The sequence below is a fragment of the Pygocentrus nattereri genome, chromosome 7 (assembly GCF_015220715.1).
Source record: "Pygocentrus nattereri isolate fPygNat1 chromosome 7, fPygNat1.pri, whole genome shotgun sequence".
Lineage (NCBI taxonomy): Eukaryota > Metazoa > Chordata > Actinopteri > Characiformes > Serrasalmidae > Pygocentrus > Pygocentrus nattereri.
This window is the reverse complement of record NC_051217.1, coordinates 39,453,559-39,472,320: the sequence shown is the minus strand read 5'-3', so window position 1 is coordinate 39,472,320 and position 18,762 is coordinate 39,453,559. Positions and strand designations below refer to the sequence as shown.

The window sequence follows — 18,762 nt, the reverse complement described above, 5'->3', positions numbered from 1 at the left end:
GGAATTAGTCACCTCTTACAAAGCAGAAATGGCTATCAGAAGTGTTGGGTTATACAGAGTTGACATAAACAGACAGCCTTATTTATTTTTTGTAATATTTTAAAAATTTCTTTGAATTTCATTTGACAGCTCAATGGAAACCCTACTAGTGTCATACTGAACTGATTCTGTGCATAATAATGAATATATATATATATATATATATATATATATATATATATATATATATATATATATATATGCAGTAAAGCCAGGTTCTGTCAGGTGTCACAACCCAAATGTTTAGAAGAGCCATTTTGTCCTTTCCACAAAAGTCAAACCCCCTCAGAAACATTTCATGCCCAGTATGTCTCAGTGTAACCTAATGTTCTAGTATAGAATAAAAATATGAATGAAAAAACACGGACTCACTTTGCTTTGCTCTGTGTGTGTGGGTGTGTGTGTATGGGTGTGTGTGTATACATATATTTATATATATATAATCACTTGAAATCAAGTAAGAATGCATGACAAAAATGTAGAAATGTTACAGGAACTTTTCATGAAAATCCAATTAATCACTTATACATGTGCTGTCAGGTTGTATTTGAGTTAGGTGTTGTGCACCAACGATCTGGTGGTTCTAAAATACTATGATGTCCTGAAATGAAATCAATTTTAAGAATTGAGAATAACAAATTTCATTAAATGTTTAAATATTTTAAACAATAATTTAAATATTTTTATGTGTGTAGAGTGGAGGAAAGTGTGGTTTGGATGCTGTGGGGCATCACTTTGGAGGGCCCAAGGAAGGCCTCAATGCAACATAATGTTGCACCAGGCTCTGGTGTGCACCCAGTACACCATATCTGACAGCCTTTCTACAAAGGAGTGTCCCATTCATTCCCAGTCCCGCTTTGGAGAATGGCTTTTCCAGCCATGCAGATTGAAAAAAAGACTCTTTCTACTGGATGAAACTCCTGGTCCATGACCAACCAGTCACAGTTCCACTCTTTCTACTGTCCACTGTGTCACTGATGCCAGCAAGGTGTATGGCCCTAGGGACCCTTAGGAATAATCCACTGGCTCTGCTACTGAGTGTACATCTTCTCCAATGTTGATGGCTTCATTTATGAAAGCTGTGGTGTCCTTGAGCCAATAGCATTCCCAGCTCCTAGGGTTCTGCCCACTAGCTTTAGTGCTGCATGTTCCGCTTTATTAGACTTATTTGGGTATTCCTCTATCATTAGCTTAACAGTAGTTTAGTCTGAGTTTAGAACAGGTTTGGCTGAACAGTTAACTTCAGAGTTCAGGTGTTAACTGTACAACTGCACTGCCATCACTGCCACTTCACGACCAATCTACTGTCAATTCAACTTCACCACCACTATCACTTTTAACAGTGACCAGCACTGCACTGTCACTCCACTGCCACTTCACCACCACTTCAACGTCATTTCAATCAGTGACCGCCACTCCACCGCCATTTTTATCAGCGTCCGGCAGTGCACTGTCAGTTCATTTCACTTTACAGTAATTTTTATCAGTGACTGCCACTTCACCACTTTAATTAGCACCATTTTTTGTTCTGATTCAGTTACCCTTCAAATTCACGTTCCATTTGACAAATCAGGTCCAGAATGAACACAAAACAATGCCAGGCAACACTGGAACTACAGACACATGTTTTTACTCAATTCCCAATATAAATTCTCTCTAGATAACACAACATAATTGAGATATAACTATAACGCCCTGACAAGCTGATTTCAGCTATCAAAATATCCTAACATTAGAAATTACCTATACATTTATGGTATGGTAGGATGTTTTGATAAGGTAGCACAATTCCTCAGAACTTCACCATCATTGCACCACCACTTTCATTAGTGACAAGCACTGCACTGTGGTTTCACCAGGACTGTACTGCCACTTTTATTAGTGACCATCGCTGCACTGGCACTTTATTTCCCACCCTCATTTCACTTGCAGTGTTGTTAGACACCATCACTTTTACCAGAGTGCATTCGCTGATGTTCGAGCAATTTGTCTGATCAGTGTAGCAGTCCTACTGAGCATTTACATACCATTAGTATAGTGTAGTATCTGTGTATAACGTTTCACGTGTGTGTGTAATGTTAAATCAGTACAGATTTAACAACTAATTCTTACCCCTTTATTCTGATGGTGATTTAGGTTATTACAATTATTCTATCTAATTATTCTTTATTGCTGATAATGGGGTCTGATAAGGTAACTTAGATTACCAAAATATGTATATGTAGTTTTGTTACTGTGATAATTAAACATTGTATTGATTTTATGTTTTGTAGCCTTTTTTTCAAATCAGTGGGTAATTTGTGTTTAAATAATAGTAAAGGGCAAATTTACAACATATGTGGAAATAATAGGGAAAGCAGTTCAACTTAATTTTGGAAATTGCAAGATTAAATTTTAATGTTATGAACGTTGCATCTTCTAGATGCTTGTGATTTCTGTCTTACGTATTGAAAGTCCAAGTTTTTTGTATGTAATTTCCTTCTTTCTTTCTTCCTTTGCTACTTTTTGCTGTAATTTTTGGTAATTCTATCCATTAAAGTGGGATTAATTACTACATTTCTTAACATCAGTAAACCATGAACTTCAAGACTATTAAGAAATAAACATTGTTTACAAATTATTTAACATTTGTACTAAATAATGCTTTTTAATGTCAATTACATAATGATTACTTAAATCGTGTGAATTCTATCTATCTTGTTTTACTTTTTTACATTATTTATTCTTGTTTGAATTTACATGCTTTGGATTCATTCACTTGTCAATTGGTTAATATAGTTGTATATACTAAATATTTACTATTTCATTTAATATTTATTGTTATAAGAACTATAATGCAAATTCAAACAATGTCTTTTCATGTACAATGTACAATGTCTTTTCCTAGTTATCATAATTTTTTCCATGCCTTTACATCTCTCACTTCATTTTCAGTTGGAAAATTCAAGCAGTGGTCATATGCTAATAAGGCTTCTGACTTTGGTACCCCCACACCAATCTACAAAAACTTCTTAGGTGGCAGAGCAGTTCTGTAAACAAGACAAAACAAATGTACCTGAAAAAGGAGAAGCAGTTTTGAAAAAAACAGTACAGTGCTGGACAGCTCACCAATGAGTCAAATTAAACATGATGAAAATGAAACATATACCCCCATCAACTGAACAAGCATCACAACTAAATGTAAGTTGCCACATCAACAAATATTCTCTCTAAAAAAAAAACAAAATATCAAAGCTAACACAACACACAGATTTTAGATATGCTAGAGAAATCCATCTGTGATGGGTTACTACTTACTTAGTAAAAAAGTTACAGCCTCCAATGCTTGTGTGATGTAACTTATTAAGGATTGTAGTGAGTTAGAATAAATAATTATCTCCTTAAATTCCCAAACACTAAGCCCAAAAAAAGTATAGCCCATCGCAAATCACTTGGTATCTCGTTTGGCTTCTTACCATAGCTTTGGTAGATGGTGTGAAGACTACCACGAAATATGCCCTACGCAAGTGACTAATAAATGTGTCAAGTGCAGCGCCAGGCCACCTCTAACACTGCCGGGGATTTGGTAGTAAGGTGATGGTCCCAGCCGATGATAAAAGTAGCAGTGAAATGATGGTCCCATTCGATGAAAAAAGTGGGGGTGCCTTGGAAGTAGTGGTAATGTGACGGTCCCGTATGATAATAAAAGAAGTGGTAAAATGACGGTCCCATTCAATGAGAAAAGTGGATGGTCCCATTCAATGATAAAAGTGGGAGTGACGGTGAAGTGGCGATCACTGATAAAAGTGATGGTGAAGTGGCGTTTGCTAATAAAAGTGATGGTAAATTATTGGTGAAGTGAGAGTGAAGTAGCAGTCGCTGATAAAAGTTGTGTAAAATAACAGCAAAATGTTGCTTGCTTATAAAAGCGAGGGTGAAGTGGTAGTCACTAATGAAAGTGATGGTGCAGTGGCAGTTGCTAATAAAGGTTGCATAAAGTGATGGAGAAGTGGCAGTCACAGATTATTGTGAGGGTGAAGTGATGGTGCAGTGGCGGTTGTTTAAAAAATGTGATGGCAAAGTGGCGGTGAAGTGACAGTGAAGCTGTCACTAATAAAAGCTGCATAACGTGACAGTGAAGTGGCAGTCACTGTGAAAAGCGATGGTGAAGTGATAGTGCTGTTGCAAAGAAAAGTGGCCATAAAATGACAGTGAAGTGGCGGTCACTAATAAAAGTGGTGGTGAAGTAATGGTGTATTGGCAGTAACTGATAAAAGTGATAGTAAAGTGACTGTTAAGTTTCAGTCACTTCTAAAAGTGGCAGTGAAGTGACAATGAATGGGCAGTCATTGGGCATACATTATATTGCCAAAAGTATTCACTCACCCATCCAAATCATTGAATTCAGGTGTTCCAATCAATTCCATGGCCACATGTGTATAAAACCAAGCACCTAGTCATTCAGACTGCTTCTACAAATATTAGTAAAAGAATGGGTTACTGTCAAGACCTCAGCAAATTCTGTATGAAAATGTGTGACCTATCTAATCAGCTGGGAAAATTCGTTCCTCAGTTGGCCGAAAAAGACAACGCACTTTGTGATCTTCTGTCCAAGAAGAACAGCTGGGTCTGGGGCACCGAACAGGCCAACGCTTTACAAACTCTGAAGGAGGAGCTGTCATCTCCACCTGGGTTGGCCATGTATGATCTCAACAAGGATTGCAAGGTGTTTGCAGACATGCCTTCTTATGGGTTGAGAGCGGTTCTTTTCCAGAGGTGGAAAGAGGAGTGGAAACCTGTGGCCATGTGTCACGGTTGCTTACCCAGATAGAGCAAAGGTATGCGCAAGTGGAAAAACAGGCTTTGAGTCTAACCTGGATATTTGAAAAATTCCAGAATTTTGTCATTGGCAAACACTTTCAACTGTTAATAGACCATAAAACTCTGTTGAGCCTTCTGGGAGTACAAGAATTAGATGCCCTTCCTCCTCATATCCAGAGGTTCAGAATAAAAATTCTGAAAAGTCTGTGAACAGCTGATACACTGTCACATGCTCCAGTGAGGGGAAGTGTGTGTCAAGAAGAAAAGGAGGAAGATATAAATATATATGTAGACTCTGTTATGCACAATCTTCCAGTGAGTTTTACCTATTTGGACCACTTAAGAGAGCAGCTCGAGTGACAGTGTGTGCTCTAGAGTTATGACATTGTGCACTGATGGATAACCTGAATATCATCGTGGTGAACCAGCTTTGAAACAATACTGGCCAGAACATGCATTTCTCACAGTACGAGATGGCCTTCTACTGAAAGCAACAAGGCTTGTTATCACTTCATCAATGAGAAATGAGATTCTGGTCAAACTACATGAAGGTCAGCAAAGGTTGGTGAAATGCAGAGAGTGGGCACATCAATCAGTATGGTGGCCAGGCCTGAGCCAGTAGTTAAACAAAATGCTGCTCAACTGCAGTACATGCATCAAAGAGCGTCAGAACCCGAAAGAGCCACTCATGCTGTCTCAGTTTCTTGACCAACCACGGCAAAAGTTAGGGCCGGACTTGTTTATGCTGGGAAGCAAACCCTACCTGCTGGTAGTGGATTACTACTCCAGGTATGTGGAGATTTACTACTCCAGGTATGTGCCCATTTAACTCCTTCCAGGTGCAACAACGTGATTGTGCATCTAAAATCTATATTTGCATGTCATGGAGTTCGAGAGACCCTGGTGATCAACAATGGGCCTCAGTTCTCTGGGCTAGCCATTGCTTCCTTTGTTGAATCCTATGGGTTCTGCCACATTACCACAGCCCTAGGTTTCCCCAAAGTAATGGTGAGGCTAAGCACACTGTATAAACTGTGAAGTCTCTTCTCAAGAAAGCTGTAGACCCTTATCTGGCTCTGCTTGCCTGTAGGGTCACACCATTGCAAAATGGCTACACTCCAGCGCAGTTACTCATGGGGATAAGGCTTCGTACTACGGTACCAATGCTTTCAGCTCTGCTAAACATTGCACTTCCTGATGCTAAGACAATTGCTAGGAAGGAGAATGAGAGGAGGATACGGGATACAAAGCATTTCAATATGTGTCATCGAGCAAGGGACCTCAGCAAGCTGTTACCAGGAGAGGAAGTGTGGGTGACTGATGCTGAAGCATCAGGATCTGTGGTACCTACTCACTTCAATCTATGATCTTACCTTGTGAATACAGGGCCAGAATAATCCCCTAAGGTCTGCCGAGACAAAGGTACTCCACCCTTGGTCTCTAGAAAGGGGAGATGTAGTGTTGCTGTGCCTTTAAGGGCACATGAGCGGGGATTCTAGGCAGAGTTTAGAGCATGGAGGCTGCCTGTAAGATGATGAGTGAAGCTTGCAGTAAAACGTTTAAACTACAGTTCCGACTTACAGTGTTTTATTATTAGGAAGCACGACGATAAAAGCTGCATAAAGTGACATGGTAAAAGTCACGATGGAGTGGTGGCCCCTAATAAAAGTGATGGTGTAGTAGTGGTATCTAATAAAACTTGCCTGAAGTGACAATGAGGTGGTGGTCACGGATAAAAGGGATGCTGAAGTTACGGTACAGTGGCGGTTGCTGACAAAAGTGGCAGTAAAATGACGGTGAAGTGCCAGTCACTGATAAATGTGAGGGTGAAGTGATGGTGAAGTTACGGTTGCAGACAAAACTGGTGGTAAAGTTCCAGTGAAGCGACAGTGAAGCGACAGTTGCTAATAAAAGTAGCTATAAAGTGCTAGTGAAGTGAAGGCTGCTCACAAAATTGATGGTAAAATGACAGCGAAGTGGTGGTCGCTAATAAAAATGATGGTGAAGTGGGGGTCGCTGATAAGAGTGACTTGCTGTAGAGTGGTGGTGAAGTGGTGTTCACAATTATTATTGCGGTAAAGTGACGGTTTAGTGGCAATTACTGATAAAATGGACGGTGAGGTGGTGATGAAGGGACGATGAAATGGCAGTTGCTAATAAACTTGCTGGTGAAACGATGATGCAGTGGCGACCGTTAAAAAAGCGGTGGTGAAGTGACGGTGCAGTGGCGATCAGTGATAGTAGTGGTCAGTGCAGTGGCGTTCCCCAGTAAAAGTGGCGGTGAAGTGGCGGTTGCTGATGGAAGTGACAGTGAAGTAGCAGTGGCGGTGAAGTGGTGTTCACAAGTATTATTGTGTTAAAGTGATGGTTTAGTGGTGGTCACTAATAAAAGGGACAGTGAAGTCGCGGTGCAGGAGCGGTGGTCGATAAAAGTGGCGATGAAGCGGCAGTGAAGTAGCTGTTTCCTGCCGTCACAAGAGCCGCCATTCACCCGGCATGCAGAGATCAAAATTCCATAGGAAAACACACAGAAATCTGATCCACAGCTAAACTTCCACTAAGCCGGATGTACTTTCAAATTGCGTTATAATCAGCAGAACTGAAACAAAGCACTTCCTGAACAGGATATGTTGCATTCAAGTCAGAATTTTATTAATTTTCATTTATACAGTACTGTGCGAAGGTCTTAGGCACCCATGACACATTTTCAAAATCGATTTATTTGTGTAGTATGTGTTTATTTGCTGAGAAAAGTGTTCATACATATATATATATATATATATATATATATATATATATATATATATATATATATATATATATATATATATATATCCATTTCCATCCATTTTCTAAGCCGCTTCTCCGTCAGGGTTGCGGGGGGATGGTGGAGCCCAGATGCATATATACATATATGCATCTGTCCATATATATATATATATATATATATATATATATATATATATATATATATATATATATATATATATATATATATATAATAGTGATTTTATGGATGTGAGTGTATTTGTTTAACCATTTTCAACCCTCTCCGCGAGGAAGTCCAGTATTATATGTAGTTAAAAAGCAACTCCTTGTTTGACCAATCATTAAGTGCTTCATTTAAGTGCTTCATTAAATTGTGCTCATGATGTAATTGATGGTATTAAGTTTCTGTGGCGGCTGTGAAGGTGTAAGGGAAAATATGAACCCAAGAAATTCGTGTTACTTTTTATTGTTTTTTCTGTTTATTTGAATTATAAATAGGACTTTATTCTAATGTTTATTGTGATAAACTGACTGCAGAGGTAAATTGTTTAATAATTTGCTTAGATGCCTAAAACTTTTGCACAGTACTGTATGTACGTGTGTGTGTGTCTGTAATTCATATCAACCATATTTTTAAAGGAAAGTACTACAAAGACAAGATATCAAATGTTAAAACTGGGATTTCTTTTCTTTTTTTTAAATATATGGCTATTTTAAATTTGATACCAAAAACACATTCCAAAAAAGTGAGGATGGGGACATGTTTACCACTGTGTTTCATCACCTCTTTTTAAGGCCATTATGTAAGCGTTTGGAAACTGAGTATACCAATTGCTGTAGTTTTATTATTAAATGTTTTCCCATTCTTGTTTAATGTAGAATATCAGCTGCTCAACAATTCAGGATCTCCTTTGTAATATTTTTCATTTCATAATGCGCCAAATGTTTTCAGTGGTGACATGTCTGGAGAGCATTCAGTCTAGTTCAGTCTACCACATGGACTCTTTTAATACAGAGCAATGCTATTTTGTAATACATGTAGAATCTGAATTTGGCTTTGTCTTGTTGAAATAATCAAGGACTTTCCCTAAAAAAAGTTTCTGGGTGGCAGCATATGTTGCTAAAACATATATATATATAGCACCTTCACACATGTGCATGTCACCCATGCCATGTGCACTAATGTACCCCTATACCTTCATGAATACTGGTTTTGAACTGTTCATTGATAACAAGTTAAGTGTTTTTTAGCCCAGAGGACATATAGTGTCCATAATTTCCAAAAAGAATTTCAAATTTTGATTTTTCAGACAACTGGACAATTTTCCACTTCCCCACAATCCATTTTAAATGAGCTCAGGCCCAGAGAAGGTGGCAAGATTTCTGGATTCTGTTAATATATGGTTTCTTCTTTGTGTTTTAGTTTTAATTTGCATCTGTCCAGCGACAAACTGTTTTCATAGATTATGTTTTTCAGAGGTTTTTCTGAGCCCATGCAGTGAATTCTACTACAGCATCATGTCTGCTTTTAAAGCAGTGATGAGGGCCTGTATATCATGGTCAGAAAATACTGGCTTTTGGCCCTGTTCCTTGCATGCAGAGATTTCTTCAGATTCTTTGAATCTTTAGATGTTATTATGTACCATAACAAACATTATTTGCTGTTTTATGTTGAGACATTTTATTCTTCAATTGTTGCACTATTTTATTGTGCTGTCTTTCACAGAGTGTCGAACTCCTCCTCATATTCTCTGGAATGTTTTTTTTTTTTTTGACAGTCAACCACTAGATGTTTTTTAGCATTGCACAACAAACTAGTGTTTGTTGGCCCTGTCTCAGCTTTTTTGGAACAAATTATTGACCTTAAATTCAAAGGGCAAATATTTAAAAAAATAATAATAATTCAACATGTGATATGTTGTCTTTATACTATTCTGTACTAAATATAGGTTATAAATGATTTGCCCATCATTGCATTTTGTTTTTACTTTACATTTTGCTTAAAGATTATAACACGTTTAATTTATTTACTTTAAAATTGTACCTGAGTCCATGCTTAATTAAGCAATACGTTTAAATAAGATACGCCACAAGTCCACAAGACATTATAGTGAAAGGTATATGGGCCTTAAATATTAAAATATTGACTAAAATAAATGCTCTCCAATCACAATAGTCTTAATTTCAGCCTCAGCAAAACCATGTCTTTAACAGGTTCAAGATAACCCTCAGTTAAATCTGAGAAACAGCACCATCTAGTGGTGTATGTGTGGCTTTTTTGAACTGAAGCTTCCCATGACAAAGCAACGAAGTTTAAAACACACGTGTCTCATTCATGTTTAAACTCGGGATGAAGTCAGTCCAGATACAGCTGCAGTCCAGTCCGTGTTGGAGCAGCGCTGGAAGAGCATTTTCCTGTGTGCTCTATGGATCCGTTTATCAATATCTTCCTCAGTTTCTTTTGGAATTTGAGGCCTGATATTTTCTGCATCTTTTTTCTGGAGCTACAAGATTTAATATTGATCTCAAAAAGCATTTAATAGATTTTGATTGCTATTTACCTTGGCCAAAAATGGGCATTTCTAGTGAGAAATATTGTGGTTACAGTAGCGCTGAATGTCACCAACAGAAATGTTCTAAAATTCCACATAAAATATGAATAACTGAGATACAACGCAAACAGGTTTGAATGGATGTCTCCTAGAGATGATTGGGCATGGAACTACTTCAGGTCAGCTTCTTTATAGATTATAATAACACCTTTCATTACACCAGAGAAACACAAATACAAAAATTATGTAAATAGTTGCGAACACTATTCATGACATAACCATGCTTCCTGAGTCTGAGCTCACATGCACGTGGTGTTAAAAGAAGGTGGTTATAATCAGTCAACCAGGCCTACAAAGGGCTGTAGAACTACAAAGTATGCCATGGAGCTTGAATTAAGTGTAATGATGTTTGCAATAATGTTATGGATAACTGGTTTCTATCCACCAGCTTGTAAAACTGACCCAGTCAGCAGCAGGTGGTAGATTAACCCTAAAATGCCTGGTCTTTCCATGAATGGAGACTTTATAATCGGAGCAATTTTTTTCGATTCATTTCTACTCAAGTTCACAACAGAACAACTACACCAGACAGCCACTCTAACCACAGTGCTCTGGAAGGTCTGTCTGTGAGTGGGGAGTAAACAGTTGCAGAGAGCACTTGTTAAATTTCATTGCAGACATGTGATACTTATTACATTACATTAGAAATTGTCTGAACATTGTTATGTAAAAATGTTGTCCTGTATTAGTCTATTGTTAAAATGCCTATATTATGTTTCTGAACAGTATGAGTTTCAGGGAGCTGCGCTTCGTCCGTGCCATTGAGTTCACCATCCATGAGATCAAGAACAGGACAGATCTCCTGCCGGGAATTACATTAGGATATCAGATATGTGACTCATGCGCTGAAGTGCCGATGTCTGTCAAAGTTGCACTTGCAAACGGCATGGAACAATTTTCAATGATAATGTATCCTGTCCAAAATCTGCAGGTACCACTGTTCCTGCTCTCATGGGAGATTCAGTTTCCACCTCTTTAATTAGTGTGACTAGAATGCTGGATCTGTTTGGAATTTCACAGGTGATTGTATGTTGCACCAATATTAGAATTCTAGTTTATTATTGTTAGTGGTTAGTAAGAACTGAACATGTGTTCAGTAACTATGCAATAACTACATATTAGGGGTCTCAAATTACGCTTTTATCCACTTTTCTGTTCTGAATTACAGTTGAGTCGCTACTCAACCTGCGCATGCCTGAGCGATAAGCGTCAATATCAGGACCATACCTAGTGACAACTATTAAGTCATAACACTAGCAAAAATAGTCAATCGTCTGAGCATGGATTGGGGCAGTGTGCAGCCTGAATTGGTACAGAGGAAAAACAAGATAATGCTATTTTTGCAAGGAAAGTGCTCTTTTATTGACCAAAGAAAAAAAAAGGCCTGGAACAGTAAAAAAGGCCACCTCCAGCCACATAAAGTCCGCTGACAGAAAACAGCAAAACCAAACATCATCCTGACCTTCCCTCCTCCACCCTTTCTGCTCTCGCAACCTTCTGGTCAGCTGGGAAGACTTTCCACTAAATTTTGGAAGCTTTGGGAATTTGCTTTAATAGTGTTAGTGAGGTTAAGCACATGTTGAGCAATTAGGCCTAGCTTGATGTTCCAATTTGCTAAGGTGTTTGATGGGGTTGAAGTCAGAGATATGTGCAGGTCTGTCAAATTCTTCCACTGAATTGAGTAAAACATTTCTCTATAGATTTAATGTTGTGTGCTGGGTCATGTTATGTTGAAATCTTACCATATTAAAACACCTCAACATAAAACATAGCACTCTCTGGTTCTGAGCCTAAACTGGGTACTTATAATGACATAATTACTGTTAAGAATCAACTTATTTTAAGCAGATAGTTTGCTAACGAAATGAAAAGCTATTTATCTTCTATTAGAGACTTTCCAAATTGAGGTAGCCCCATCATATCCATATATGCTTATTCAAAAGCTCATTCTTTGGCATTATTATGGAATTTCAACCTAGCCTTAATCTGGTACATATACTAGTCCGAGAGTGAAAAAGTGTGTAAAATTTTTTGATCATAAGAATTGGTGGTCACAAGAAGCAGTGGCACCTGTGAAGAGATAAGAGACTTATCTTCTGAGTTGCCGTGTACAATGCACATTCCACATTTAACTTTGCAGTTATATTTTGTCTAAAAATATAAGGTGTTATATCTTGAATTCCATTTTAATTTAATGTATTTAACCTAATAGTACAGTAGTTAGTATGTGTCTGTTGCCTATTGTCTGTGTTGTGTAAGTTATGTGTTTTAACTCACCTCATATTTAGGTTTAGGTTTTGTGTGTTGAGTGATTTATGTGAACTTATGTGAATTAGTGCAGTAAGATTGTTGTTTTCATTTGGGGATCAATACATTTATCTATCTATCTATCTATCTATCTATCTATCTATCTATCTATCTATCTATCTATCTATCTATCTATCTATCTATCTATCTATCTATCTATCTATCTACCTGTCTGTCTGTCTGTCTATCTATCTATCTATCTATCTATCTATCTATCTATCTATCTATCTATCTATCTATCTACCTGTCTGTCTGTCTATCTATCTATCTATCTATCTATCTATCTATCTATCTAAAGTTCAGTGTTTAAATCTTGGATGACTGACACATGCCCTTGTTTTGTCAAACTTCTGATCATAATTTATGGATTATGTTGCATAATACAACACACTACAATTCAATACAACACAAAAGTGTTGTATATCATTGCCATTACTATCCAAGACTTAACCACGCCTCCTGACTCCAAGCTCACACCCCCCAGGGGCATCATAACAAAATGACTATTTAAAGGCAACCACCCCGGCCTTCAGAGGGCTGTTGAACTGCTGATTATGCCATGCAGCTTAGTTCAAGTCTGATGACGTGTGTCTCAGTACTGTGGATAACTAGACTCAGTCCAGTACACTGCACAGCTGAACCGGTCAGCTGCAGACTGTGGACTGAGCCTCAGAATCCTGCTTTTTCTATGCATGGAGATTTTGTGATCGGGGGAGTTTTTTCTGTCCATATCTACACGATAACAGAGCTAAACAACTACACCGGGCAGCCACTGCAGCCACAGTGCTCTGGGAGGTCTGTCTGTGAGTGTGGAGTTGCAGAGAGTATTACAGAGAAATAATAATCAAATTGGCACGTTTTTAAGTCACGTGATGTTTTATGAATTAGTAACATTATTGTGAAATGGTACTAATGTATTATTGCATTTTGTAAAAATGTTTTTGGCATTTTCTGTTTCTAAACAGTATGAATTTCAGGGAGCTGCGCTACGCCCGTACCATGGAGTTCGCCATCCACGAGATCAACAACAGAACAGATCTCCTGCCGGGAATCACGTTGGGATACCAGATATACGACTCGTGCGCTGCAGTGCCGATGTCTGTTAAAGTTGCATTTCAGTTTGCAAACGGCATGGAACCATTTTACAATGATACTGATTCCTGTTCAAAATCTGCAGCTGCCGCTGTTCCTGCTCTCGTAGGAGATTCAGTTTCCAGCTCCTCAATTAGCATAACCGGAATGCTGGGTCTTTTTGGAATTCCACAGGTGCAACGATTAAAAAAATTTTTTTGCTGTTATGTTTATTAAGGAATACGAGAAGAGCCACACCATGACCAGTAAATGAGCCCTTCAATCGCATCAGTACTTTCAACTAACCCTATACCCTTTTCTATTCTAATTAACAGGTGAGTCACTACGCAACCTGCGCATGTCTGAGCGATAAGCGTCAGTTTCCTGCCTTCTTCAGGACCATACCAAGTGACCACCACCAAGCGGCCGTATTAGCAAAAATAGTCAAGTATTTCGGCTGGACATGGATTGGGGCAGTGCGCAGCGATTCAGACTATGGAAATTATGGAATGGCATCGTTTCTAAAGGCTGCGCAGGAGGAGGGAATCTGTGTGGAGTACTCCGAGTCCTACTACAGAACAGATCCGCGCAGTAAACTGGAGAGAGTGGCGAACGTCATCCGGAGATCAACAGCCCGGGTAATAGTAGCGTTTCTTCACTCAGGCGACATGAAGTTTCTTTTAGAGGAACTGGAGAGACAGCCGCCGCCTCACATTCAGTGGATTGGCAGTGATGCGTGGATCACCCATCCAGAGTTTCTGCGCTTTAACATGTGCGCTGGGGCGATAGGATTTGCCATTCCTCTTTCAGCGATTCCAGGTCTTCGTGAGTTTCTTCTGGATCTCTCTCCAGCACAAGCACTGAAATCTCCTCTGCTAACGGAGTTTTGGGAGAGCTCGTTCAGCTGTAGTCTAAAAGGCTCCTCAGGGGGCGCGCGGGAATGTGATGGCAGTGAGGATATCCGCGCGCTGCAGAACCCGTATACAGACACGTCGCAGCTGCGCGCAACTAACATGGCGTACAAAGCTACGTATGCCATAGCGCATGCCATCCACGGTGTTATCTGTAATGACACGCAGTGCGACAAGAGCGCTAAATTCACACCATGGCAGGTACAAAACCACGTCGTTTAAAAACAGCATCCTACCTTGAATTATGACTTGCATAAGCTTGTTTTTTTGTATTTATTAATATATCTATTTCAAGAATGCCAATGGGAATATTCTCATATAGCAATGTCAAACCATTATATATATATATATATATATATATATATATATATATATATATATATATATATATAAATACAGTTCATTCCCCAAATACGTGTCAAACCTACTCTTCCTTCATCCCAGATATCCCTAAAATAAGGCATTTAAAAAGACATTCCTGTTCTTTCATTAACATTTCAAATATCTGTGTCATCACTGATGAATAACATGCTACAGGATGTATTATAAGATTTCTTTTCGCATTTCCAACCATTTCAACAAAGGAGGGAAAAAAAAATAAATACAATGACGGAGATGTATTTAATTTTTAATTTAAATGGAAATACAAGCATCAATGTTGTGACGCCGCTGCTGCCATACTTAACTTATCATTCACAACATGAATTAAATAACTATAATTAAAATGTAAAAAGGAGACTTATTTTTCAAATCATGTGCCACTGCAGATACTCCACCAGCTCAAACGTGTGAACTTCACTACAAAGAATGGTTTTCAGGTCTCGTTTGATTCCAGTGGTGATCCGGTGGCCGTTTATGAGCTCATAAACTGGCAGGTCACGAAAGATGGTGTTATAGATTTCGTGACTGTGGGCCAGTATGATTCATCCAAACCAAGTGGCCAGGAGTTCACGATGAACAGAGCTATTACCTGGATGGAGGGACAGACCGAGGTACAGTACGAGAGTTCCAGTAGGACTTCACTATAACTGTAAATCCTGTTTGCAGAATTCAAATAATTGCGGCAATAAGTTACGTTTTTAATTTACTTGCTTTTCAGGTTTCGTTCATAAATTTCGTAAAAAAAAAAAAAAACTAGTAGTTTGTAGGCAATGAAGGTTTAGGGCTAGGTCTGTATATACAGTATTTACCAAAGGAATGGAAAAAAGTAAAACATATTTTCTGTTAATGCTCAGTGACACAGTAATTACCAGAGTAATTACTGAAAAAGTTTGTGGCAATGACTGCCTTAAATTAGCTTCCACTAACCCAAGAATTAAAAAATATATACTATTACTAATAATAAATTAAATTCATTCTGTGCTTTGGTGTAAAGACTTGGGCAGTGACAGCATTACAGGAACACTGCTTCAAACAACTCTGGAAGGCTACTTATTGAAAAAAAAAAAAAAAAAACAGACTTCAGAACAAACCATATCACACAGGCTTTCGTTGCTGGTTTAAAGATGTGCCACAATCTCAAATTGTTTAGCTTTATGGAAGTAAAACAAGCTGCAACATACTAAAAGATATCATGACAAATACTTAAAAATACATCCAAACTTAAATAAAATACATCCAAACCTAAACTTGAGCATAACGATAATGAAGACCTTATGGTAGTTTTGAAAAATAACCACTTTAACTGCTTCCGGTATACTAATATCATCAAACATAAAATTCGTTTGAGTGTCTCTCATATATGTTTTTTTTCAAGTCCAAATAATGTGCTTTGCACTAAAAAAGGAAACACCCAATATGTGTACTTTATTATAACTGAGTTTGTAACTTGAATTCATTTTATGTTTTTTTTTTTTTTTTTTTTTTTTTTTTCCCAACTCAGTCCCAATTCAAATAATCAATTTTATCCTGGGATAAAGTACAAAACCCATTTGTAATCATCTGAGCGCAGGATTGTGACCTTCAGACTTGTTGTTGTTGTTTTTGTTGTTTAATAATAGATTTGCATTTGTCTAATGTCTTTCAGGTGCCAAGATCTGTGTGCAGTGAGAGCTGTCCTCCAGGAACCAGGAAGGCTGTGCAGAAAGGAAAGCCAGTCTGCTGCTTTGACTGTATACCATGTGCAGAAGGAGAGATCAGTAACAAGACAGGTTTTGTATCAATAATACAGTGGGCAATTTGGTGGGAGCAGCCATAGTTTATTTTTTTCATTCTCTTGTGGTTCTTTCTGAAATATAGTCCTGAATATGCTTTTCTAATCTCTCAGACTCTTTGAACTGTGTGCGCTGCCCTTCTGAGTTCTGGCCCAATACCCACCGTAACAACTGCCTCCCCAAGCCTGTGGAATTTCTCTCCTGGGACGACACTCTGAGCATCATCCTGACAGTGTTCTCCATCACTGGGGCCTTCATAGCTGTATGTGTGGCTGCTCTTTTCTACAAACACAGAACCACCCCTATCGTCCGAGCCAACAACTCAGAGCTGAGCTTCCTGCTGCTCTTCTCACTGACTCTGTGTTTCCTCTGCTCACTTACTTTCATTGGTCAGCCCTCTGAGTGGTCCTGTATGCTGCGCCACACAGCGTTTGGGATCACCTTCGTCCTCTGCATCTCCTGTGTTCTTGGGAAAACAATAGTGGTGTTAATGGCCTTCAGAGCTACAATTCCAGGCAATAATGTCATGAAATGGTTTCGGCCTCCACAGCAGAGACTCAGTGTTCTTGCCGTCACTCTCATAGAGGTCCTAATTTGTGTTCTTTGGTTGACAATTTCACCTCCTTTTCCCTCCAAAAATCTAAATTACTATAAGGAAAGGATAATCCTGGAATGTGAATTAGGTTCAGCTATAGGTTTCTGGGCTGTGCTGGGTTATATAGGATTTCTGGCTCTTTTGTGTTTCATTTTTGCTTTTCTAGCACGTAACCTGCCTAATAATTTTAATGAAGGCAAGTTCATCACATTCAGCATGCTCATATTCTGTGCAGTCTGGGTTACCTTTATCCCAGCTTATGTCAGCTCTCCTGGAAAGTTCACTGTAGCTGTAGAGATATTTGCTATTCTGGCCTCAAGCTTTGGATTGGTTATTTGCATTTTTGCTCCCAAGTGTTTCATAATCATGTTTAGGCCAGAGCAGAATACCAAGAAACACCTTATGGGTAAAGGACCCTCCAAATCTCTTTGAAAAATAGCACTATGGTTTTGGAGCTTAATTAAAATGTGTTGATACAAACATATATATCTTCTGAAGTATATTTTATGTTTCAGTATGTAAATATGATATGATAATACTGATAATATATATATATATATATATATATATATATATATATATATGTCAAATTAAACTGAATTGTTCATAAAATCTCTTCATGAATTTTAAATAATATATCACTAATACATCACCATAATAAAATCACTTTTTTCCAGACTCTTTTTTATATGTGCATGTAGTGGAAGGCTTCTATCGAATCAAAATTTGCTGTATAGGTTGGCCCTCTCTTGGCCCCAGCGTGATGTTGTTCTTTGAAGTTTCTGTTAGCAGATGCAATGGAATTGACATTTTGCATTGTTCTCAAATGTGTTGAACTGCCCAATAATTTTGAGATAACAACAGCAACAAAAGATGCGGCTATACATTCCTTGGATATAGTAGGAGAAAAACTGAATATACACAAAAAATCAATTTCTTTTTTGCTTTTCATCCTCATCATCACTTTTATTTATATAGTACCTTTTCCATGCTCAAGGATGCTTTACAATCAAAGAACATTAATATATTAAACGAGAACACTCAAGTTTCACACTCAACCATTCACACTCAAACATTCAAGTATAAACGGAAAAACGATAACACAGTGAAAACGAGTATGTGTTTAACATAGATTTAAATGAAGACACAGAGCTTGCATCCCAAATAGACTGTGGGAGAGTATTCCATAACTTGGGAGTGACTACATTAAATGATCAACCATCCATAGAAACCAATTTAAAACTAGGAATGTGAAGGAAGCCTAAATTTTGCACTCTCAAAGAACAGGATGAGACACATGGATGAAGAAGCTCTGCTAAGTATTGAAGAGCCAGACTGTGCAAAGCTTTATATGTTATAAGGAGAACTTTGTACTGAAAACGGAATGTAATGTGCAACCTGTGAAGACTCTGAAGAACAGGGTTAATGTCATTCTTTCTTGAAAAGTTGACAGTCCTAGCAGCGGCAATTTGAACATACTGTAACTTAGTGAGGGTTTTGACAGG

At 38.2% G+C, this 18,762-nt stretch overlaps 1 protein-coding gene across 1 annotated transcript; it reads left to right on the top strand.

The window, feature by feature from the left end:
- Positions 1 to 5,470: 5,470 nt before the first annotated feature.
- LOC108433999 (vomeronasal type-2 receptor 1-like) lies at positions 5,471 to 17,689 on the top strand. The gene is made up of 8 exons (XM_017708915.1): positions 5,471 to 5,652; positions 10,947 to 11,078; positions 13,140 to 13,322; positions 13,493 to 13,793; positions 13,934 to 14,710; positions 15,277 to 15,501; positions 16,536 to 16,659; positions 16,776 to 17,689. The coding sequence occupies exons 1-8, from the start codon at positions 5,471 to 5,473 to the stop codon at positions 17,687 to 17,689; spliced, it is 2,838 nt and encodes a 945-aa protein (XP_017564404.1).
- The last annotated feature ends 1,073 nt before the right edge of the window (positions 17,690 to 18,762 follow it).

Bases quoted from the DNA above. Each gene is read 5' to 3' on its own strand.
- LOC108433999 (XM_017708915.1), top strand. From the start codon at position 5,471: ATGCTGCTCAACTGCAGTACATGCATCAAAGAGCGTCAGAACCCGAAA. The intron at 13,323-13,492 runs GTCTGTCTGTGA...GTTTCTAAACAG, and splicing joins CAGCCACAGTGCTCTGGGAG to TATGAATTTCAGGGAGCTGC. The intron at 14,711-15,276 runs GTACAAAACCAC...GTGCCACTGCAG, and splicing joins CTAAATTCACACCATGGCAG to ATACTCCACCAGCTCAAACG.